General features: G+C 42.4%; 1 protein-coding gene and 1 long non-coding RNA gene across 6 annotated transcripts in view; one reads left to right on the top strand and one right to left on the bottom strand.

The window, feature by feature from the left end:
* The window catches only part of Iqgap2 (IQ motif containing GTPase activating protein 2), a 275,092-nt gene that overhangs the window by 208,602 nt on the left and 51,719 nt on the right, over positions 1 to 14,771 (top strand). For all 5 annotated transcript variants that reach the window (NM_001427125.1, XM_063281081.1, XM_008760685.4 and 2 more), the window contains 5 exons: positions 1,757 to 1,924; positions 3,885 to 4,027; positions 4,675 to 4,845; positions 12,630 to 12,713; positions 14,081 to 14,152. In NM_001427125.1, coding sequence (NP_001414054.1) covers positions 1,757 to 1,924; positions 3,885 to 4,027; positions 4,675 to 4,845; positions 12,630 to 12,713; positions 14,081 to 14,152 — 638 coding nt within the window. The remainder of the gene's footprint in view (positions 1 to 1,756; positions 1,925 to 3,884; positions 4,028 to 4,674; positions 4,846 to 12,629; positions 12,714 to 14,080; positions 14,153 to 14,771) is intronic.
* Positions 7,638 to 14,617, bottom strand: LOC134485821 (uncharacterized). The gene is made up of 2 exons (XR_010064043.1): positions 8,566 to 14,617; positions 7,638 to 8,035 (listed from the first exon to the last, which is right to left on the bottom strand). It is a non-coding gene; the product is annotated as an uncharacterized LOC134485821 (long non-coding RNA).

Below are 14,771 nucleotides of genomic sequence, written 5' to 3'. Positions count from 1 at the left end.
AGTGAATAGCTTAAAGAGAGCCCACTGGTGTGTGGGTGGCTGAAGATGTGAAGCAAGCTCTGGGATTTTTTTGTTATTTGTTTGTTTGTTTGTTTTTGCTGGTTTGTTTGTTTGTTCGTTTGTGTCTCCTAAGAGGTTTATAGGAGATTTTAACATTTTCCAACAGAAACGTATTTGACTTTTGGAAGGTTGGTTATTTGACATCTTTTACTATCTCTGACTCAACCACAAACCCAGAGTAAGCACTAAAGTCATCAGAATCAATATTACGCATCCCTGGGCATTGGAACTGAGCTGATGTCCTCCCTGGGGACCCCTGGGACAGACACTGGAACCTCCCTGTCCTTCTCATAGACACAACTCTAAAGTCCATGATTCTTTCTAGCAGAAGCCCCAAACTCCACAGTTTGCCAGTCACACTCACATGCAGATTTGAGCAGGAAGTGACACTGAAAACTTGAGGTCTTGGGGGACGTGTAGTGCTAAAGCAAATAAACCCAGTATTGTGCTCCAAAGTATCACTTAGTTTGCTTGGTACAACTCAACAAGCATTAAGCACCTTCTGTGTACCACAGACTATGAGGAAAGGGAGGAGCCATGGGGCCTCACCTGTTGGTTGGGATTTTTGAGAGAAGGGTTTTAGATCTTCACAGGAAACAGTTCCAGCTGGTACTGGAAATCCACCTGTGTGCCAGCTCTTTGCCCATCCATATTCAATTGCAGGAGACATTTCTGTATTTCCGAGCTTATATCATACACCTTACAAGGAAAATCAGCGTGGCATGTTAGTTCAATCCACCCGTCCCATGTAGTTCATGCAGGAAGTCTCTGTCACTCGCTTGTGCCTCCTCCTTCCCTGAGACCACAGACTTCTCAAGGGTCAGCTCGTCATCCTGAAGAGCGTTTCTAGGAAAGAGGAGGTGACGGATGAGGTTCACCACTGTTAACCTCGCTCAGCCCAAGAGCAGAGACTCGCTGCTGTGGGTGCCTGTCATTCAGTCATCAGTGGTGTTTGCTGGAGAAGTTCCCTGATACTGTCTGTGAGCATCCCTGGGCTCACAGGGCTCTGACTCCAAGTGGCCAGAGTCAACACACGTTTCTTATTCCTTCAACTGTATCTGTGTATAGTATTACGCATAATATTAGGCATGTAAAAACATCATTTGATGACAACCATGTGTTCAGTTCTAGTTTTATTCTGACCGAAAGCAACTTGAGGGAGGGAAGGCTTTATTTGGCTGTTATATCTAAGGCACAGTTCATCATTGACAGAAGTCGGGGCAGAAGGTAAAACCATAGAGGAGCTCTGCTTGCTGGCTTGCTCTCTAGTTGTTTAGTTAGACTTCAAACATAGTCCAGGACTATGCCGTGTCCTCCGACATCAATAATCGAGACAGTGTCCCCAGAGATGCCCACAGAGTAGTCTGAACTTGACAATTTCTCAATCAAGGTTTCCCTGCCATGCACGCTCAATAGATTACATCACAGCAAGCCCCACCCAGTTAGCCCTCATACCTGCACAAGCCTAAGCAGAGAAAGTTAGAGCTGTAACATGCTCCCGGAGAACCTCCTTTTCAGAACCCAAACTGATAGGTGAATTAGTGATTGGCCAGGTGTATATGGTCAGACTGTCAGAAAGAGAAATTGTTTAGTAGCAAATAACAATGCATTCCTAGAAGGTCGAATTGTGTATTTATATTCCTTATATAAGTACAAAGTAATGACTAACTGAAACTTTGTTCTTCCCATTATCCAGGGGTTACACTGGTTGTTGGTGTCAACGAGTGTTTGGATAGAAAACAATCAGATGATATCTTGACTGTACTCAAGTCTTCTTCTAGTAATGTTCATAACATACTCCCAGAATGTGCCAACAAGTACTTTGATACCCTTATGAAGGCGAAAGAGTCGAAGACTGACGGCGGTGAGCATCCCCCATGACTTAGCACAAACATGTCGCTTCAAATATGCTGGTTTCCATGGCATTGCAATTTCTTCAATTTTGAGATAGTTACTGCTTTCACATCAATATTTCTCAAATGTTTAGCATCTATGGCAAAGAAACTATTTTTAGATTCTTTTCTAAAGCTGCAGTTACCTCCGCAGTAATGCATAGATGGCACATCGTAGAACTGAGAATATATAAGCAGGTCCTTATACTAATAATTGCCGTCATTTAACCATCTTGAGACAAGTGATATGTAAGTAAACAATGTCAAGTGGGAGATATGACCCAGGAGTAGGTAAGTAAAATGTGACAGATTCATATACTACAATATTAGCAGCCACCAAAGGGATAAAAAAGACACATGCTATAACATGGATGACCATGAAAAGAGTATGTTTAGTAAAGGAGATGGAGAGAGACAGTGGGGCCTGACAAGATGACTCAGTGATACAAGTTCACGTGATGACCTAAATGATGACCTAAATGCTATGCCTAGAACCCATGGTAGGAGGAGAAAATGAACTCCAAAGAGTTGTCCTCTGATTTCCATGCATATGCCATGGTATACATATGTACACACACACACACACACACACACACACACACACACACACACACACAAATATTTAATTAAAACAAAAGACCTGGGCTTAAGAGATAACTCAGTGGTTAAGAGCACCGACTCTTCTTCCAGAGGTCCTGAGTTCAATTCCCAGCAACCACATGGTGGCTCACAACCATCTGTAATGGGATCTGGTGCCCTCTTCAGGTGTGTCTGAAGAGAGCTACAGTGTACTCACATACATAAAATAAATAAATAAATCTTAGAGAGAAAAAAAAAAAGACCAATAGCTGTTGGTGTACCACCTTTTTTGGACACTGAAAATTGAGTATTTGAGTATTTAAAAACCAGAAAGAATGAACACATATTTATGTGACTCAGTTATTCTGTTCAATTTCTTGCATGTATTGAAACATTTTATGAAGACTGTCACTCAAACTTTGACTTACCTGGGAAGATGGTGAGGCTGGTGGTCCCTTAGCAGAAGTTGGCGTAGTTTAGTCAGAACCTTTCAATGGTTAGGATAGGTCTTGGGTCTCTACTTTGGGTCAGAACTAAAGGCTAATTAACAAAAATAAGGATTTCTAAATATACTGTAACACGGGGCCTATAGATTCATGAGGAAGAAGAATTCTTTCCCACCCTTGTAAGCCATGACTGCCAGACTTTTGTAGCCTGTCCCTACCTACCCAGGCCATGTTCTTTTGGCAATTTTTTCTCTTCTTGTGTGGTTATAGAGAGCATCCTGAGTCAAATCTGGAGCTGTCTTCTTCTCCACTTACATTGGCTTTCACGTTGCTGCCCAGCTTCTATTTTGTAATTTGAATAAATTTGTCCCCAGAAATGACTCATCTCGACCTTAAATGTGGGCCATGGTCCTTGTAAACCAGTTCTCATCAGAGAACATTCTGGATGACTTTATTAACAAATACTATTCTTTTCATTGGTCTCCTCCATTTGCTTGTGAGGGTGTCAGCATCTACAGGTAACATGCATTACACACTCGCTTTTAAATTTCGTTGGCCATTTTTGACTCAAGCTATCCCTACGAAAGAATTGGAGAACAGAGTCGGTATTTGATTTTTCTCTTTCCCCCACTTGGGGGTGGGCTAGTAAGGAGCTGCCATTGAATCCTCAAAATTCGTTCCATTTTACTATGTCATTTCTAGGGACAGTAGCAGAGACCAGCTGAACACTTAGTTAAAAATGGGTTTGCTAGATTATTGTATGTACTAGAACCTCCATCTGGTCTACCAAACTTGATTTACCAATACTAGTTATCTCCTCTCACTCCCCGTCCCTTTCTAAGATTCTTGACAGAGAAGCGTAAGAGCTCTCTTCCTCTCTAGACATTAACAAACCCTTCTTCTTTAGAGCCCACTGAAGGTCCATGGGTCAAGCTCGACGTGCAGCAGAAATATAACTACTATTACAACACAGATTCCAAAGAAGGCTCTTGGATCCCACCTGAATCGTGCTTGTGTAAGGAATCATGGCTCACAGGAGAAGAAATTGAGGTAGGAGGATGGCGTTTGGTGGCAAACTGTACTGTATAATGAGACGTGTGGTGGCTGGTCTGTCTGTTCTTCCCCATGGAAGCGATGGGAGAGACTAATCAAGTTGAATAGCGTGTGTAGGAGTAGTCTTCTGGAACTGGAGGTGAGTGTAGTGACTTGCTAAATAAAACGGGTTCCGTGTCCCAGCACAGCCAAAGCACAGAGAACAAGAGGAAGAAACACTTGCAGCTCATCCGAGATGCTAGCTTAGGCTAAGAAGTCAACCTTCAAGTTTTTCTTATCAAAACCACTTTTGACTAATAATTAATTTCTTAGTTGTCGATGTGTCTTATGTCTTTCCTCCCCCACCCACACCCCACCCCACTTCACGTAACGGTTAATGTGAAACCATTTCAGGTAAAATCAACTTATCCCAGGAAGTGCTGGAACGGCCATCTCTGCCACAGAGAAGCACAGCCATCTTCAGGATAGCTTTAGGAACAGACAGCTCAGCCCCCTCGGCTCTCGTTAAATCTGTCTATAAACCAAATCGGAAAAGAACTATCCCTTTCATTTCCTAAAAGCCATCATTTCCAGAAGCTGTTTCTCTATGTTCCTTTCACCCGATGTGTGAAAGGAGCATAACCTTAAGATGTATCTCTTGCCAGGACATCGTGGAGAAGGTCACCTCAGATTACATCCGTGAGAACCTGTGGTCTGCTTCAGAAGACTTGCTTCTCCGCTTTGAAGCCACAAACTCAGGACCCATCCTGAGGGAGGAGTTTGAAGCTCGGAAAGCATTCTTATATAAACAAGTAGGAAACGTGGTCAAAATACAGGTATGTGAATCACTGCAGTTACAGCAAATCACCCTGTGTGTGAACCACAGCCCCAGATACAGCACGTTGTCCTGTCTTCTGAAAATGCTTGCTTGGAAAACAGTACCGTCAACTACCAGCAATCTTATAGTGCCAATGTCGACTCTTCCCTTTTCTTCATGGAGAAGCCTTTAAAGTGGGGACTGCCTTAGTGATGACGTGGTTTTGTTTTTTTGTTTGTTTTTTCTTTTATTGGATATTTTATTATTTACATTTTAAATGTTATCTCCTTTCCCGGCTTCCCCTCCAGAAACCTGCTATCCCATCCCCTCTCCCCCTGCTTCTATGACGGTACTGCCTTACCCACCCACCCACTTCCTCCCACCTCCCTACCCTGACATTCCCCTACACTGGGGCATCAAGCCTTGACAGGACCAGAGGTCCTCTCTTCCCATTGATGGGCCATCCTCTGCTACATATGTGGCTGGAGCCATAGGTCCATCTCTGTGTACTTTTGGGATGGTGATTTAGTCCCTGGGAGCTCTGAGGGGTCTGATTAGTTGATATATTTGTTCTTCCTATGGGGTTGCAAATCCCTTCAGCTCCTTCAATCCTTTCTCTGACTCCTCCATTAGGGACCCTGTTCTCAGGGTGGTGTCATGTTTTAACTTGTGGCCCTCAGAAGAGTATTAGGACTTGCTGAGATCTCCCGGCCATCAGTATGGAATGGATACCTCAGACTGGGGTTGAAATTGTGCTTCTCCAAATAGCAGCTTCTCCATCTGCTGCTGAACTTGGAGTTTTAGGGGTTAGTGGGTGGACATTAATGTCTAGCTTCTTCTAGCTTGAGTCAACAGAAGAGCAGGTGAGCCGGGGCACATTTAACCTCTCCAGTGGTGGTCTTTGTATAATGGTCACTCTTTGTTCAGGCCAGTGGGGAAAATCGTCAGCACTTACTCTTTAAAAACTGGGATACAACAACAAATATGCATGAGTTGAGCTTTCCACTAGGGAGGAAAAGACCTTGGCAGCATTAGATGTCTCTTCTGTGTTCTTGCATCACCCTCTACCAGACAGGATGGTCCCCAGAGTCTGTGTCCTTTTCTCCAGAGGCTAACACAAGCGCATCAGTGATTGGCGGGGTTTGAAGAACTTCGATTTTGCTGGTATCTGTGAGGTTTTCCAAACTGGAGATATTTTGGTGGTAGGGTTTCTCTTTCATGGCTATTGATGAACTTCTGTGCCTTGCTTTTATGTTATTTGGAACTGGGGATAACTTAGTGGTTATCTGCCATCACCAGAAACAAAAATAGAAGTAGATTCTCTTTGGCTTCCCTCCAAAGGTGTTGGACTGGACACCTTCTGGTAAACTCCAAATAGAGCTTGGATCTGGCTGGCTTGGGCCAAGAAGATCGGCTTCTGTATGCTCCTCTAAATATTCTTTGGTGGTCTTGTATCTTTCTTATATGTTGGAGTATTTTATTTGTTCAAGATGTCAGCAGGACCTAAATCACATTTTTTTTTTTTTTTTAAGAAATCTGTGTTGTAGACCTGACGTTTAGCTTCTATGTGAGCCAACAAGTTTCTAGTTCAAAATCCTTCTAGCTTATCTGGTGAAAACACAGCCTAAAAATAGAATCATCTATGCCCAGAAAAGCCAACTCTATTCTTTTTTTTTTTTTTTCCGGAGCTGGGGACCGAACCCAGGGCTTTGCCCTTGCTAGGCAACCGCTCTACTACTGAGCTAAATCCCCAACCCCAAAAGCCAACTCTAATTAGATACAAAATTCAAAAATCAGCCAGTATGATACAATTTGGACCAACCCCGTGCTCTCCAGCCTTGAAACAATGTTGCAATTGGGAATCTTCCTGAAGAGCCCACTGTTAGAGAGTGCCCTTTGGAGTGGAACCCAGTGCTGAAGTTACCAGAGTGCTAAAAAAGGAAAGAAATGATCACGTAGGGCCTTGCTCCTCCACCTCAGAGGTGGTTTAGGATGGTGGCTAAACTCAGAACTCATCCATCATGCCTTCTTTCCTTCCTTCTGACGAATTTCCAACACCAATCCCATGAGGTCTAACAGTGAGGTAAGTACACTGCCCCATAACCTTCCAACCCATAAAACCAGATGACCCAGAGGCAAGAGCATCATGTTAACCTAATTTCTCAGCGAAGTTGTTGGTAGTTGCCACAACTACTAAGGTAGAAGGTTTCGCCTAGATAAAACAACTCACACTTTCTAGATGTGTGACTGGCCCAGACATATAGTCTTAAAATTTTTAGAGGGGAATCTTCTAAAAGCACATCTTGTTGGCCCAAGCCAGCCAGATCCAAGCTCTATTTGGAGTTCATCAGAGGGTGTCCAGTCCAACACCTTTGGAGGGAGGCCAAAGAGAATCTACTTGTATTTTTGTTTTTGGTGATGGCAGTTGAACTCACTGCCTTGTGTATGCTAGGCAAGTACTCTGCGCTACACCCCCAACAATCCAGTTCTAGAACAATTAGAAGTCCCTGATAGAATTGCTTAAGTGTTGGGCTGGATTTATGGCTCAGTGGTAGAGTGTTTACTAGCGCATATATATATATATATATATATATATATATATATATACACACATATATATATATATATATGAGAGAGAATATAAAAATATATAGACTAGCGGGTTGGGGATTTAGCTCAGTGGTAGAGCGCTTACTAAGGCCCTGGGTTCGGTCCCCAGCTCCGAAAAAAAAGAAAAGAAAAAATATATATATAGACTATATAGAAAATGAATATAATTTATAAAATGTAAATGAAGTAAAACATTGACAGTTTTCAAGAAGAAAAATTTATACTGAAATTCTCAAGGAATTTAATAATGAAAGTGTATGTGTGATGGAGGAGGGGCAAAAGGAAATTGTGACGTAATCAAGTGTAAATGAATGAAAGCTCAGAGTGAAAGACAGACATTGAGAAGTATCGAAACAGACCTGGAGTTGGGAGAAATTTAGCAGAAAGCAGAGAGAGAGAGAATAACTGACTGAAGACACATTTCTTCATGTGAAAATCCTGATGCCCGGCAGGACTGTGAGACTTGAACGGGATAGCTCCCATTGAAGACGTCCCCTGCCATGCTTCTCTCATGTGCTCAGTGCTCAGTCTATGAGGAGGAGGTAGAGGTGATTCAGAGGACACGTGGTAGGAATCCAGCAGTAAGATCGCTGGTGTTTCTGTGAGAAGGGATAAAAAGAAAGAAAAATTATCAAACAGGACAAACATGTAACTACCGTGGAAAGGTTTCCCCTCACTAATGAAAACTGGGTTTCGTCTCTCAGGAAAGGATGAAGTGGGCTAGAGAGGTAGCTTATCAGTTAAGAGCACTGCTGCTCCTCCTGAGAACTCTTGAGCTTGGATCCCAGGATCCATCCATGTCATATGGTTCGCATCTGCCTGTAACTACAGCTCCAGGAGACCCAACACCTTGTTCAGGCCTCTACAGATATCCATACAAATGTGGCATGCACAGAAACAAAACAAACTTAAATCCCGGCCCTAGGCTGGAGACATGGCTCAGTGGTTAAGAGCGTTGACTGTTCATCCAGAGGTCCTGAGTTCAAATCCCAGTAACCCCATGGTGGCTCACAACCGTCTGTAATGAGATCTGATGCCTTCTCCTGGTGTGTCTGAAGACAGCTACATAGAGTAAATAAATCTTTAAAAAAAAAAAAATCCCAGCCCTAGGAGTTACTGACTTACTGACCTTAAATCGAGGAAGGCCACAGCATCCAGGCCAAGAGAAGAGAAGAAATGGTTTCTGTGAGGGATGCAAAGTAGGGGAGTCCCCATAGGGCATCCCTGGTGCGGACGGACGTAATAGACTTAGCCTTGTGTGTTTGCTAGACGTTAGAAAGAGGGAAAGAATCGTTCAGAGCTTCCTAGCGACCTGAATCACAGTGACTTTAGCATCATGATTAGAGTTCGGGTGTCCATTATCAGGCAAGGCAGCTGCTGGCTAGCGCACCCGGAGATTACCACTGAAGAGATATAAAGAAGAGGGGGAGTCTCCAGCATTTCAGCATCGCACAGCAAATATATCCACAGCCCAGGAAAACAGAAGAAGGTGGCTACGGGAACTTTTCCTACAAGTTCCCGTAGCAGGGAAGAGAATGATTTTACTATAAAAAGCTGTTTCTAACTGGCTTTATGATTTAAACCTGTGTCTCCTTTCACTCCATTGTTAGACCCATGCTTGTTTATTGGGGGAACCTGCAGTTTATGACCGTGAGAGTGGGTTCTGTTGCTGACACCGAATTTAAAGAGCCAGACATATTGGATTGAAAACTTCAAAGCTGAGAAAGAAAAATGTAGAATTTTTAAAAATTAAATATAAGATATATATACATATACATATATACTTATATATACATATATATGTGTGTATATGTGTATATATACATATACATACATACATACATACATATATAGTATAAGGGTCCATGGATTGCCGAAGAGTGATACCTGGACTCAACTATTATGTAAACACAGTGTGTTTTATTCTGCAGAAGTCCAGCATGCTGGGGTCTCCCATTACCAAGACAGAGACACAACCAAGTCACAACAAAGTGAGCTCACAGGCACATTAGGGGGTTCTAGAGTAGGTGACCTTTATCTTACTCCATCTCTAGGGAAATTCCATTACCAGGGCATGGAGGCTAGAAACCACTGCTGGGGAGGTCTGGAAAATGCTGCTGACCCATTGTCCTTGCCTTGGGCCAGGTGGTGGGGCAGCTTCTGAGGGCAGGACTTGCCTGGATTTTCGAGTTCTTGGAAACAGATTGAGGCCTCTTCTCTTGAACTTCCGATTTGAAGTCTGTCAGGAGTCAGCCTGGTCGCCTCAGTAGGATTCCCGCTCCTGTAAAGAAAAATAAAATGCCTACTACCTCAGCCACCTTCGTTTAGAACGTAGCAATGAATATTTCTAACAGGAAGATTGGGAGGAAGTGTCCATAACGTGTAGCTGATTACAGGATGAAGTATGATACCAAAACCTTGCAAAGAGTGAGTGTTGAATCATGAATACGGTAAGCAAATAATGCCAGTGGACAAGGAAGGTGGCTCCAGGTTGGATCCTCTGAATATTTCAGGTCAGTTCCTCACAGTCGCCAATCTGAGTTAGTAATGATGAACGGTGTTTCTGAATGGCAGTCGATGCTAGGAAAGCAGAAAGAGACAGATCTCAGGCTGATATCAGTTCTGTTTTTGCTCTGTGTATAGATTAAAGATATATAATTCACATAATTGCACCTGCACTACCCACCGAACGTATGAACTGTTGGGAGCTTGCTCAGGCATGTGACGGCCACGCTCCCGTGGAGTCCCGGCAGTTGGAACAGTAGGAATTGCTTCCCCGTCTCCGTCATGTCGATGAACCATTTGTGTGAATACTGGTTGAGGACATCAGACAGCAGTTTCTCCTCTCCTCTCAGAAATGCCACCCTGCCGCAATCCCGGGGCAGCATTCTAAATGGGCACCTGATTAAGAATCCTTTAGCCACGGTTGTTAACGTCTTTACTGCTCACAGTATGGGCTCATGGCTGGGAGCTTCCGAGGCAGGCAGAGTCCCAAGCCCCTGTGGTCCTGCTGAATCCCAACCGGCCTGTGCTAAATGAAATCCTCAGGTCTCGCCTTCTTCCACAGAAACTCATCTTTACCAACCGATAGCGCAAAGTCATTTGAAAAATTCTAAACCCATTTCTCAATATTTTTGACAATTGTATTAAATTAAAGTCTTGGGTTGGGTTTTTTTGGTGGTGGTGGTTTTTGTTGTTTTAAATTTTGCTTTGTTTTGCTTGTGTGTGTGTGTGTGTGTGTGTGTGTGTGTGTGTGTGTTCTTGTTTTTTGTTTTTTGTTTTTCTTTATTTTAAAAGTTTTTTTGGTTGTTTTTTTTTTTCTGGGGGGGGTGTCGTTTAGAGCTTGGCATCTCTATAAGGATGCCCTTAAATCTATCCCAGAATAGTACTATAATTTTAATTCCCTTATTTCTTTTTTAGTTTACCCGTGTGTATTTAAGACTTGGCTAGTGTGAATAACCTTTTTAATAGGTTTTTACTTTTTGACATACAGAAAAGATCTCAACCTTGTAACCAGTCACTTGATTCCCTTGGTGCAATAACTACTATTATTTTTTCGAGACAAGGTTGCTCTATGTAGCCCTGGCTGTTCTGGACCATACTCTGTAGACCAGGCTGGCCTCAAATTCAGAGATCCACCTGCCTCTGCCTTCTGAGTGGTAGGATTAAAAGCATGCGCCACCACCACCACCTGAAATAAATAACTACTTTTTATACTTCTCACTTAAAAAAAAGAAATCTTGAATCTGGGCATAGTAGCACAGACCTGCCTTCTCAGGACTTGGGATACCAAGGCGAGAGATTGTGAATTTAGGGCTAGCCTGAGCCACATAGTGTTATCTTGTCCCTAAATAAGTAAATGATTATGGACTCTGTTAAAAATAAATTCATATGATCTTAATAATATTGAAAATGAGCCTTTGAGATGGCTCAGTGGGTAAAGACGCTTGTTGCCAGGACCTGCCTGGTGGAGGGAGAAAACTGACTCCTGCGAGTTGTACGCAGGCACACAGGCACACACACACACACACACACACACACACACACACACACACACACACCTTAATAGCTATCTAAATGTACAAATAGTAATATAAAAAACTATAAAATTTTAGGGACTTTAAAATTACTTTTATTACCAGGGAAATAGAATACACATTTTTCCCTGTTTCTTATGTATAAGGTTGTTTACTGCAAAAAAAAAAAAAAAAAAAAAAAAGTCCCAACCTAATGCCTCTCTGTAGGGAGATCATAAGTTATAGTCAGTCTGTTCTTTCTGAGACAACTGTTACCAGAGGTTTTTATCCAGAGAGAAGCAGAATACTACATGCCTTACATTTAATCCGTCAGAATTCTGCATCTTTCTCTTTAAGCTTTGAAGTTTTAATTCCAGTAGCTCTGCCTTCTCTGAGTCTGTATTAGCTAGCATAGATATTTCATGTATGTATTACATAGAGACTTTCTCGTAGCTTCGAGGAGAAAGCGAACCCTGGGATATTGTTGGGTCTTTTTATCAAAAGGAAGAAAATGATACACACATGATATACACTTTATATTTAATACATAATGATGTGCATATGGGTAGATATGTTGTACATATTTGGAAATGTACATGGTAAAAAAATGAACAGATCATTCTAGAGAGAAACTAGTTGAAATAGTGACAGATATATATATGTATATATATATAATTTTATGTGGGAACATATGAAATGATAAATGATCAATTATAGACAATAATATATCTTTAGAGATTATAGACTATAATGTAAATATAATCTCTCTAGAGATTCAGAGTTACAAGTGAGTGAAATGACTTCCTAGTGTAGCCCACTATAGGCCACTTGGTGCAGTAAAGACAATCATATATTAACCACTATTGTCAAGCATTTTATATTGTGACCAAACAATACTATTAATAGAATCCAGTTAAGACTATGAGAAGGATTCCTTTTACTGTTTGCTTTTGTCGAGCAGGGTCTTGGTAAAATTAGGCTTTCAGGTAGAAAACTGAATGCTAACCTGGTTATTGGTTTCCCTTTCTCCGCCTCTTCCGACTCTGGCCCTGTTTTGTGCATATGCTGGCGTCCTCTGCCCCAGCTAAGAGTCAGCCATTGGACATGTTGTCCTATTCAGTACCTCCTGAGATGTGTTCTGTCATTAGTCACTCTTGGCCTACTCTTTCCCCCTCAGGCTTTCTGGAAGGGATACAAACAGCGCCAGGAATATCTACACAGACAACAAGTGTTTGCTCGCAACGTTGACTCTGTTGTGAAGGTAAATATTGCTTTTGGCCACAACAAGTGCTTGACTTATACATTCCCTCACACCTTGTCCTGGATCTAGAAGATAAAACTGTTTACCAGAGATGTGCGAGCCTTGCAGGTCAGTCCTGGGGTTGGAGCACCTTCAAGTGAGTTAGTTGATGTGCTGCCGTGATGGTCTCCTGTCCTCTCTGTGGTTAAAAGAATCAAATGTAAATGTGTTTTTGGTACCTGGCTCTTTGTCTGGAAAATCCCAATTGATTTTTAAAGCTAGGATGCTCTCCCTGCTCTATCCAGCCTGGTTTCATGTCCCTCTGAATGCATTTGCTATCAGTACTTAGAGTGTTCAAACATTACCAGCAGAAAAGCTTAGGTGTGAGGTAGATGTTAAAGCCTGTGTCCCGGTGAACAAATAGCTCTGATCTACAGAAAGGAAAGGCACTGTGGGGGCCACTCTTAGCTAAAAGGAAAAGTTTGCACAACAGAAAAGAAAAATGAACTTGTAGACAACTTGGAAATCTAGATGATAATCAGTAAGAACCGGAAAGAAATTGAAATGAATAAGTTGGAAGACTTTGAAGTTGTGGGAGCAGAGAGTGAGAGGACCAGAAGTACTGACTCTTCTCACTCCTTCAAGGCACAGTGTCTGTGTCCACTGTGGAACATGCCTGCCCGTCCCCTCAGAAAACAGTTAGGAACACTCCCTGCCGAGACCGCCCGAGCGCTTTTCTATGGCCGCCTAAAGGATGGAGCTGAGGAGCTGGCTCAGAAAGGCTGCAAAGCCTTGCTATTTTAATTTCATCCCCAGGACTCACTTGGTGGAAGAAGAGAATAGACTTTTCTCAGGTTGTCCTCCAACTGCACACGTACCCCATGGCATACATGCGTGTGCACACACACGCAATGCACAGATGGATAAATGCAGTTTAAAGGCTGAGGCGTGTTGGGTGCATTTAAGGGATTTTAGTTTAGTTTGATTTACTGACTCCCTCTAGCTCAGAAGACTGCCCTGCTTTCGTGACTTTTACTTATTGGGTTGAAAACTAAGCTATTTAGCCCAGGCCAGCCCTTTCCTATTAAGGTGGTGGTGAGGTTAATGGTCACGTATAATGGGTTTTAAAAGCCTTGAAAGGAAACAATCAAATAAGTGAGAAATGAAGGGGAGGTTTTGATATCTACCTATTACTTGGTAAGCTGTCGGTTTTCCTTTGACACGGGATCTTATATGTAGCCCAGGCTGGCCTCAGCATCCTGGATACTGGATTCACAGGCATACAAGGCTACTTGTGTTCAGCAGATAATATTCTTAGGAAGGCAGTGTGGGCTACCTCGAGGATTGTGTGCTGGTCATCATGGTTTCTCTGGCCTACTATATTTCAGATTCAGTCCTGGTTCCGAATGGTGACAGCAAGGAAGAGCTACCTTTCGCGACTGCAGTATTTTGAAGACCACGTAAGACATGTCGCGCCCACGGCTTTTCATTTGGGCTAAGAATGAACTAAACCAATGGTTATTGAATTGCTAGTACTGAATAATTGGACTATGCAATGCCAGTGATGGCCTGGAAATCAGCAGACCTCAGAACTCAATGTGACAGTCAGGGAGCTTACCTTTTAACTCAGAGTCACACTGAGTCAGGGATAGAGAGGACATGGTGAGGGGGAGAGTGTGGGCAGGTAACACCAGGGAGAGAAGATTCGCATCATGTATTTTCTGACATGGGATATAAGAGTTCTGGCTGCTACCTGATATTTAAATCAAAACCCATAGAGAAATGTCTGAATCTTCAAAGAATAAAGCTGTCACCATAGACTGGGTCCTTTAGGTTCCCGGTGTCCTTCCCTTGTTAGGTCTCTTTTTGTACAGTCCTTCTACAGTCTTGCCTGTAGTTGTAGCTAACCTATTTTGCTCCATAAAAAAAAATATATATATATATATATATGTATATGTATATATATATATATATATATATATATATAGAGAGAGAGAGAGAGAGAGAGAGGAAATACATGTTCAGTGTGCTACATCTAAATATCAGCGATTTTTAACAGCATCTGCTCTTAAGTAGTTT

The sequence above is a fragment of the Rattus norvegicus genome, chromosome 2, assembly GCF_036323735.1.
Source record: "Rattus norvegicus strain BN/NHsdMcwi chromosome 2, GRCr8, whole genome shotgun sequence".
Lineage (NCBI taxonomy): Eukaryota > Metazoa > Chordata > Mammalia > Rodentia > Muridae > Rattus > Rattus norvegicus.
The sequence above is the reverse complement of the archived record's forward strand: the minus strand, read 5'-3'. Positions and strand labels throughout refer to the sequence as shown.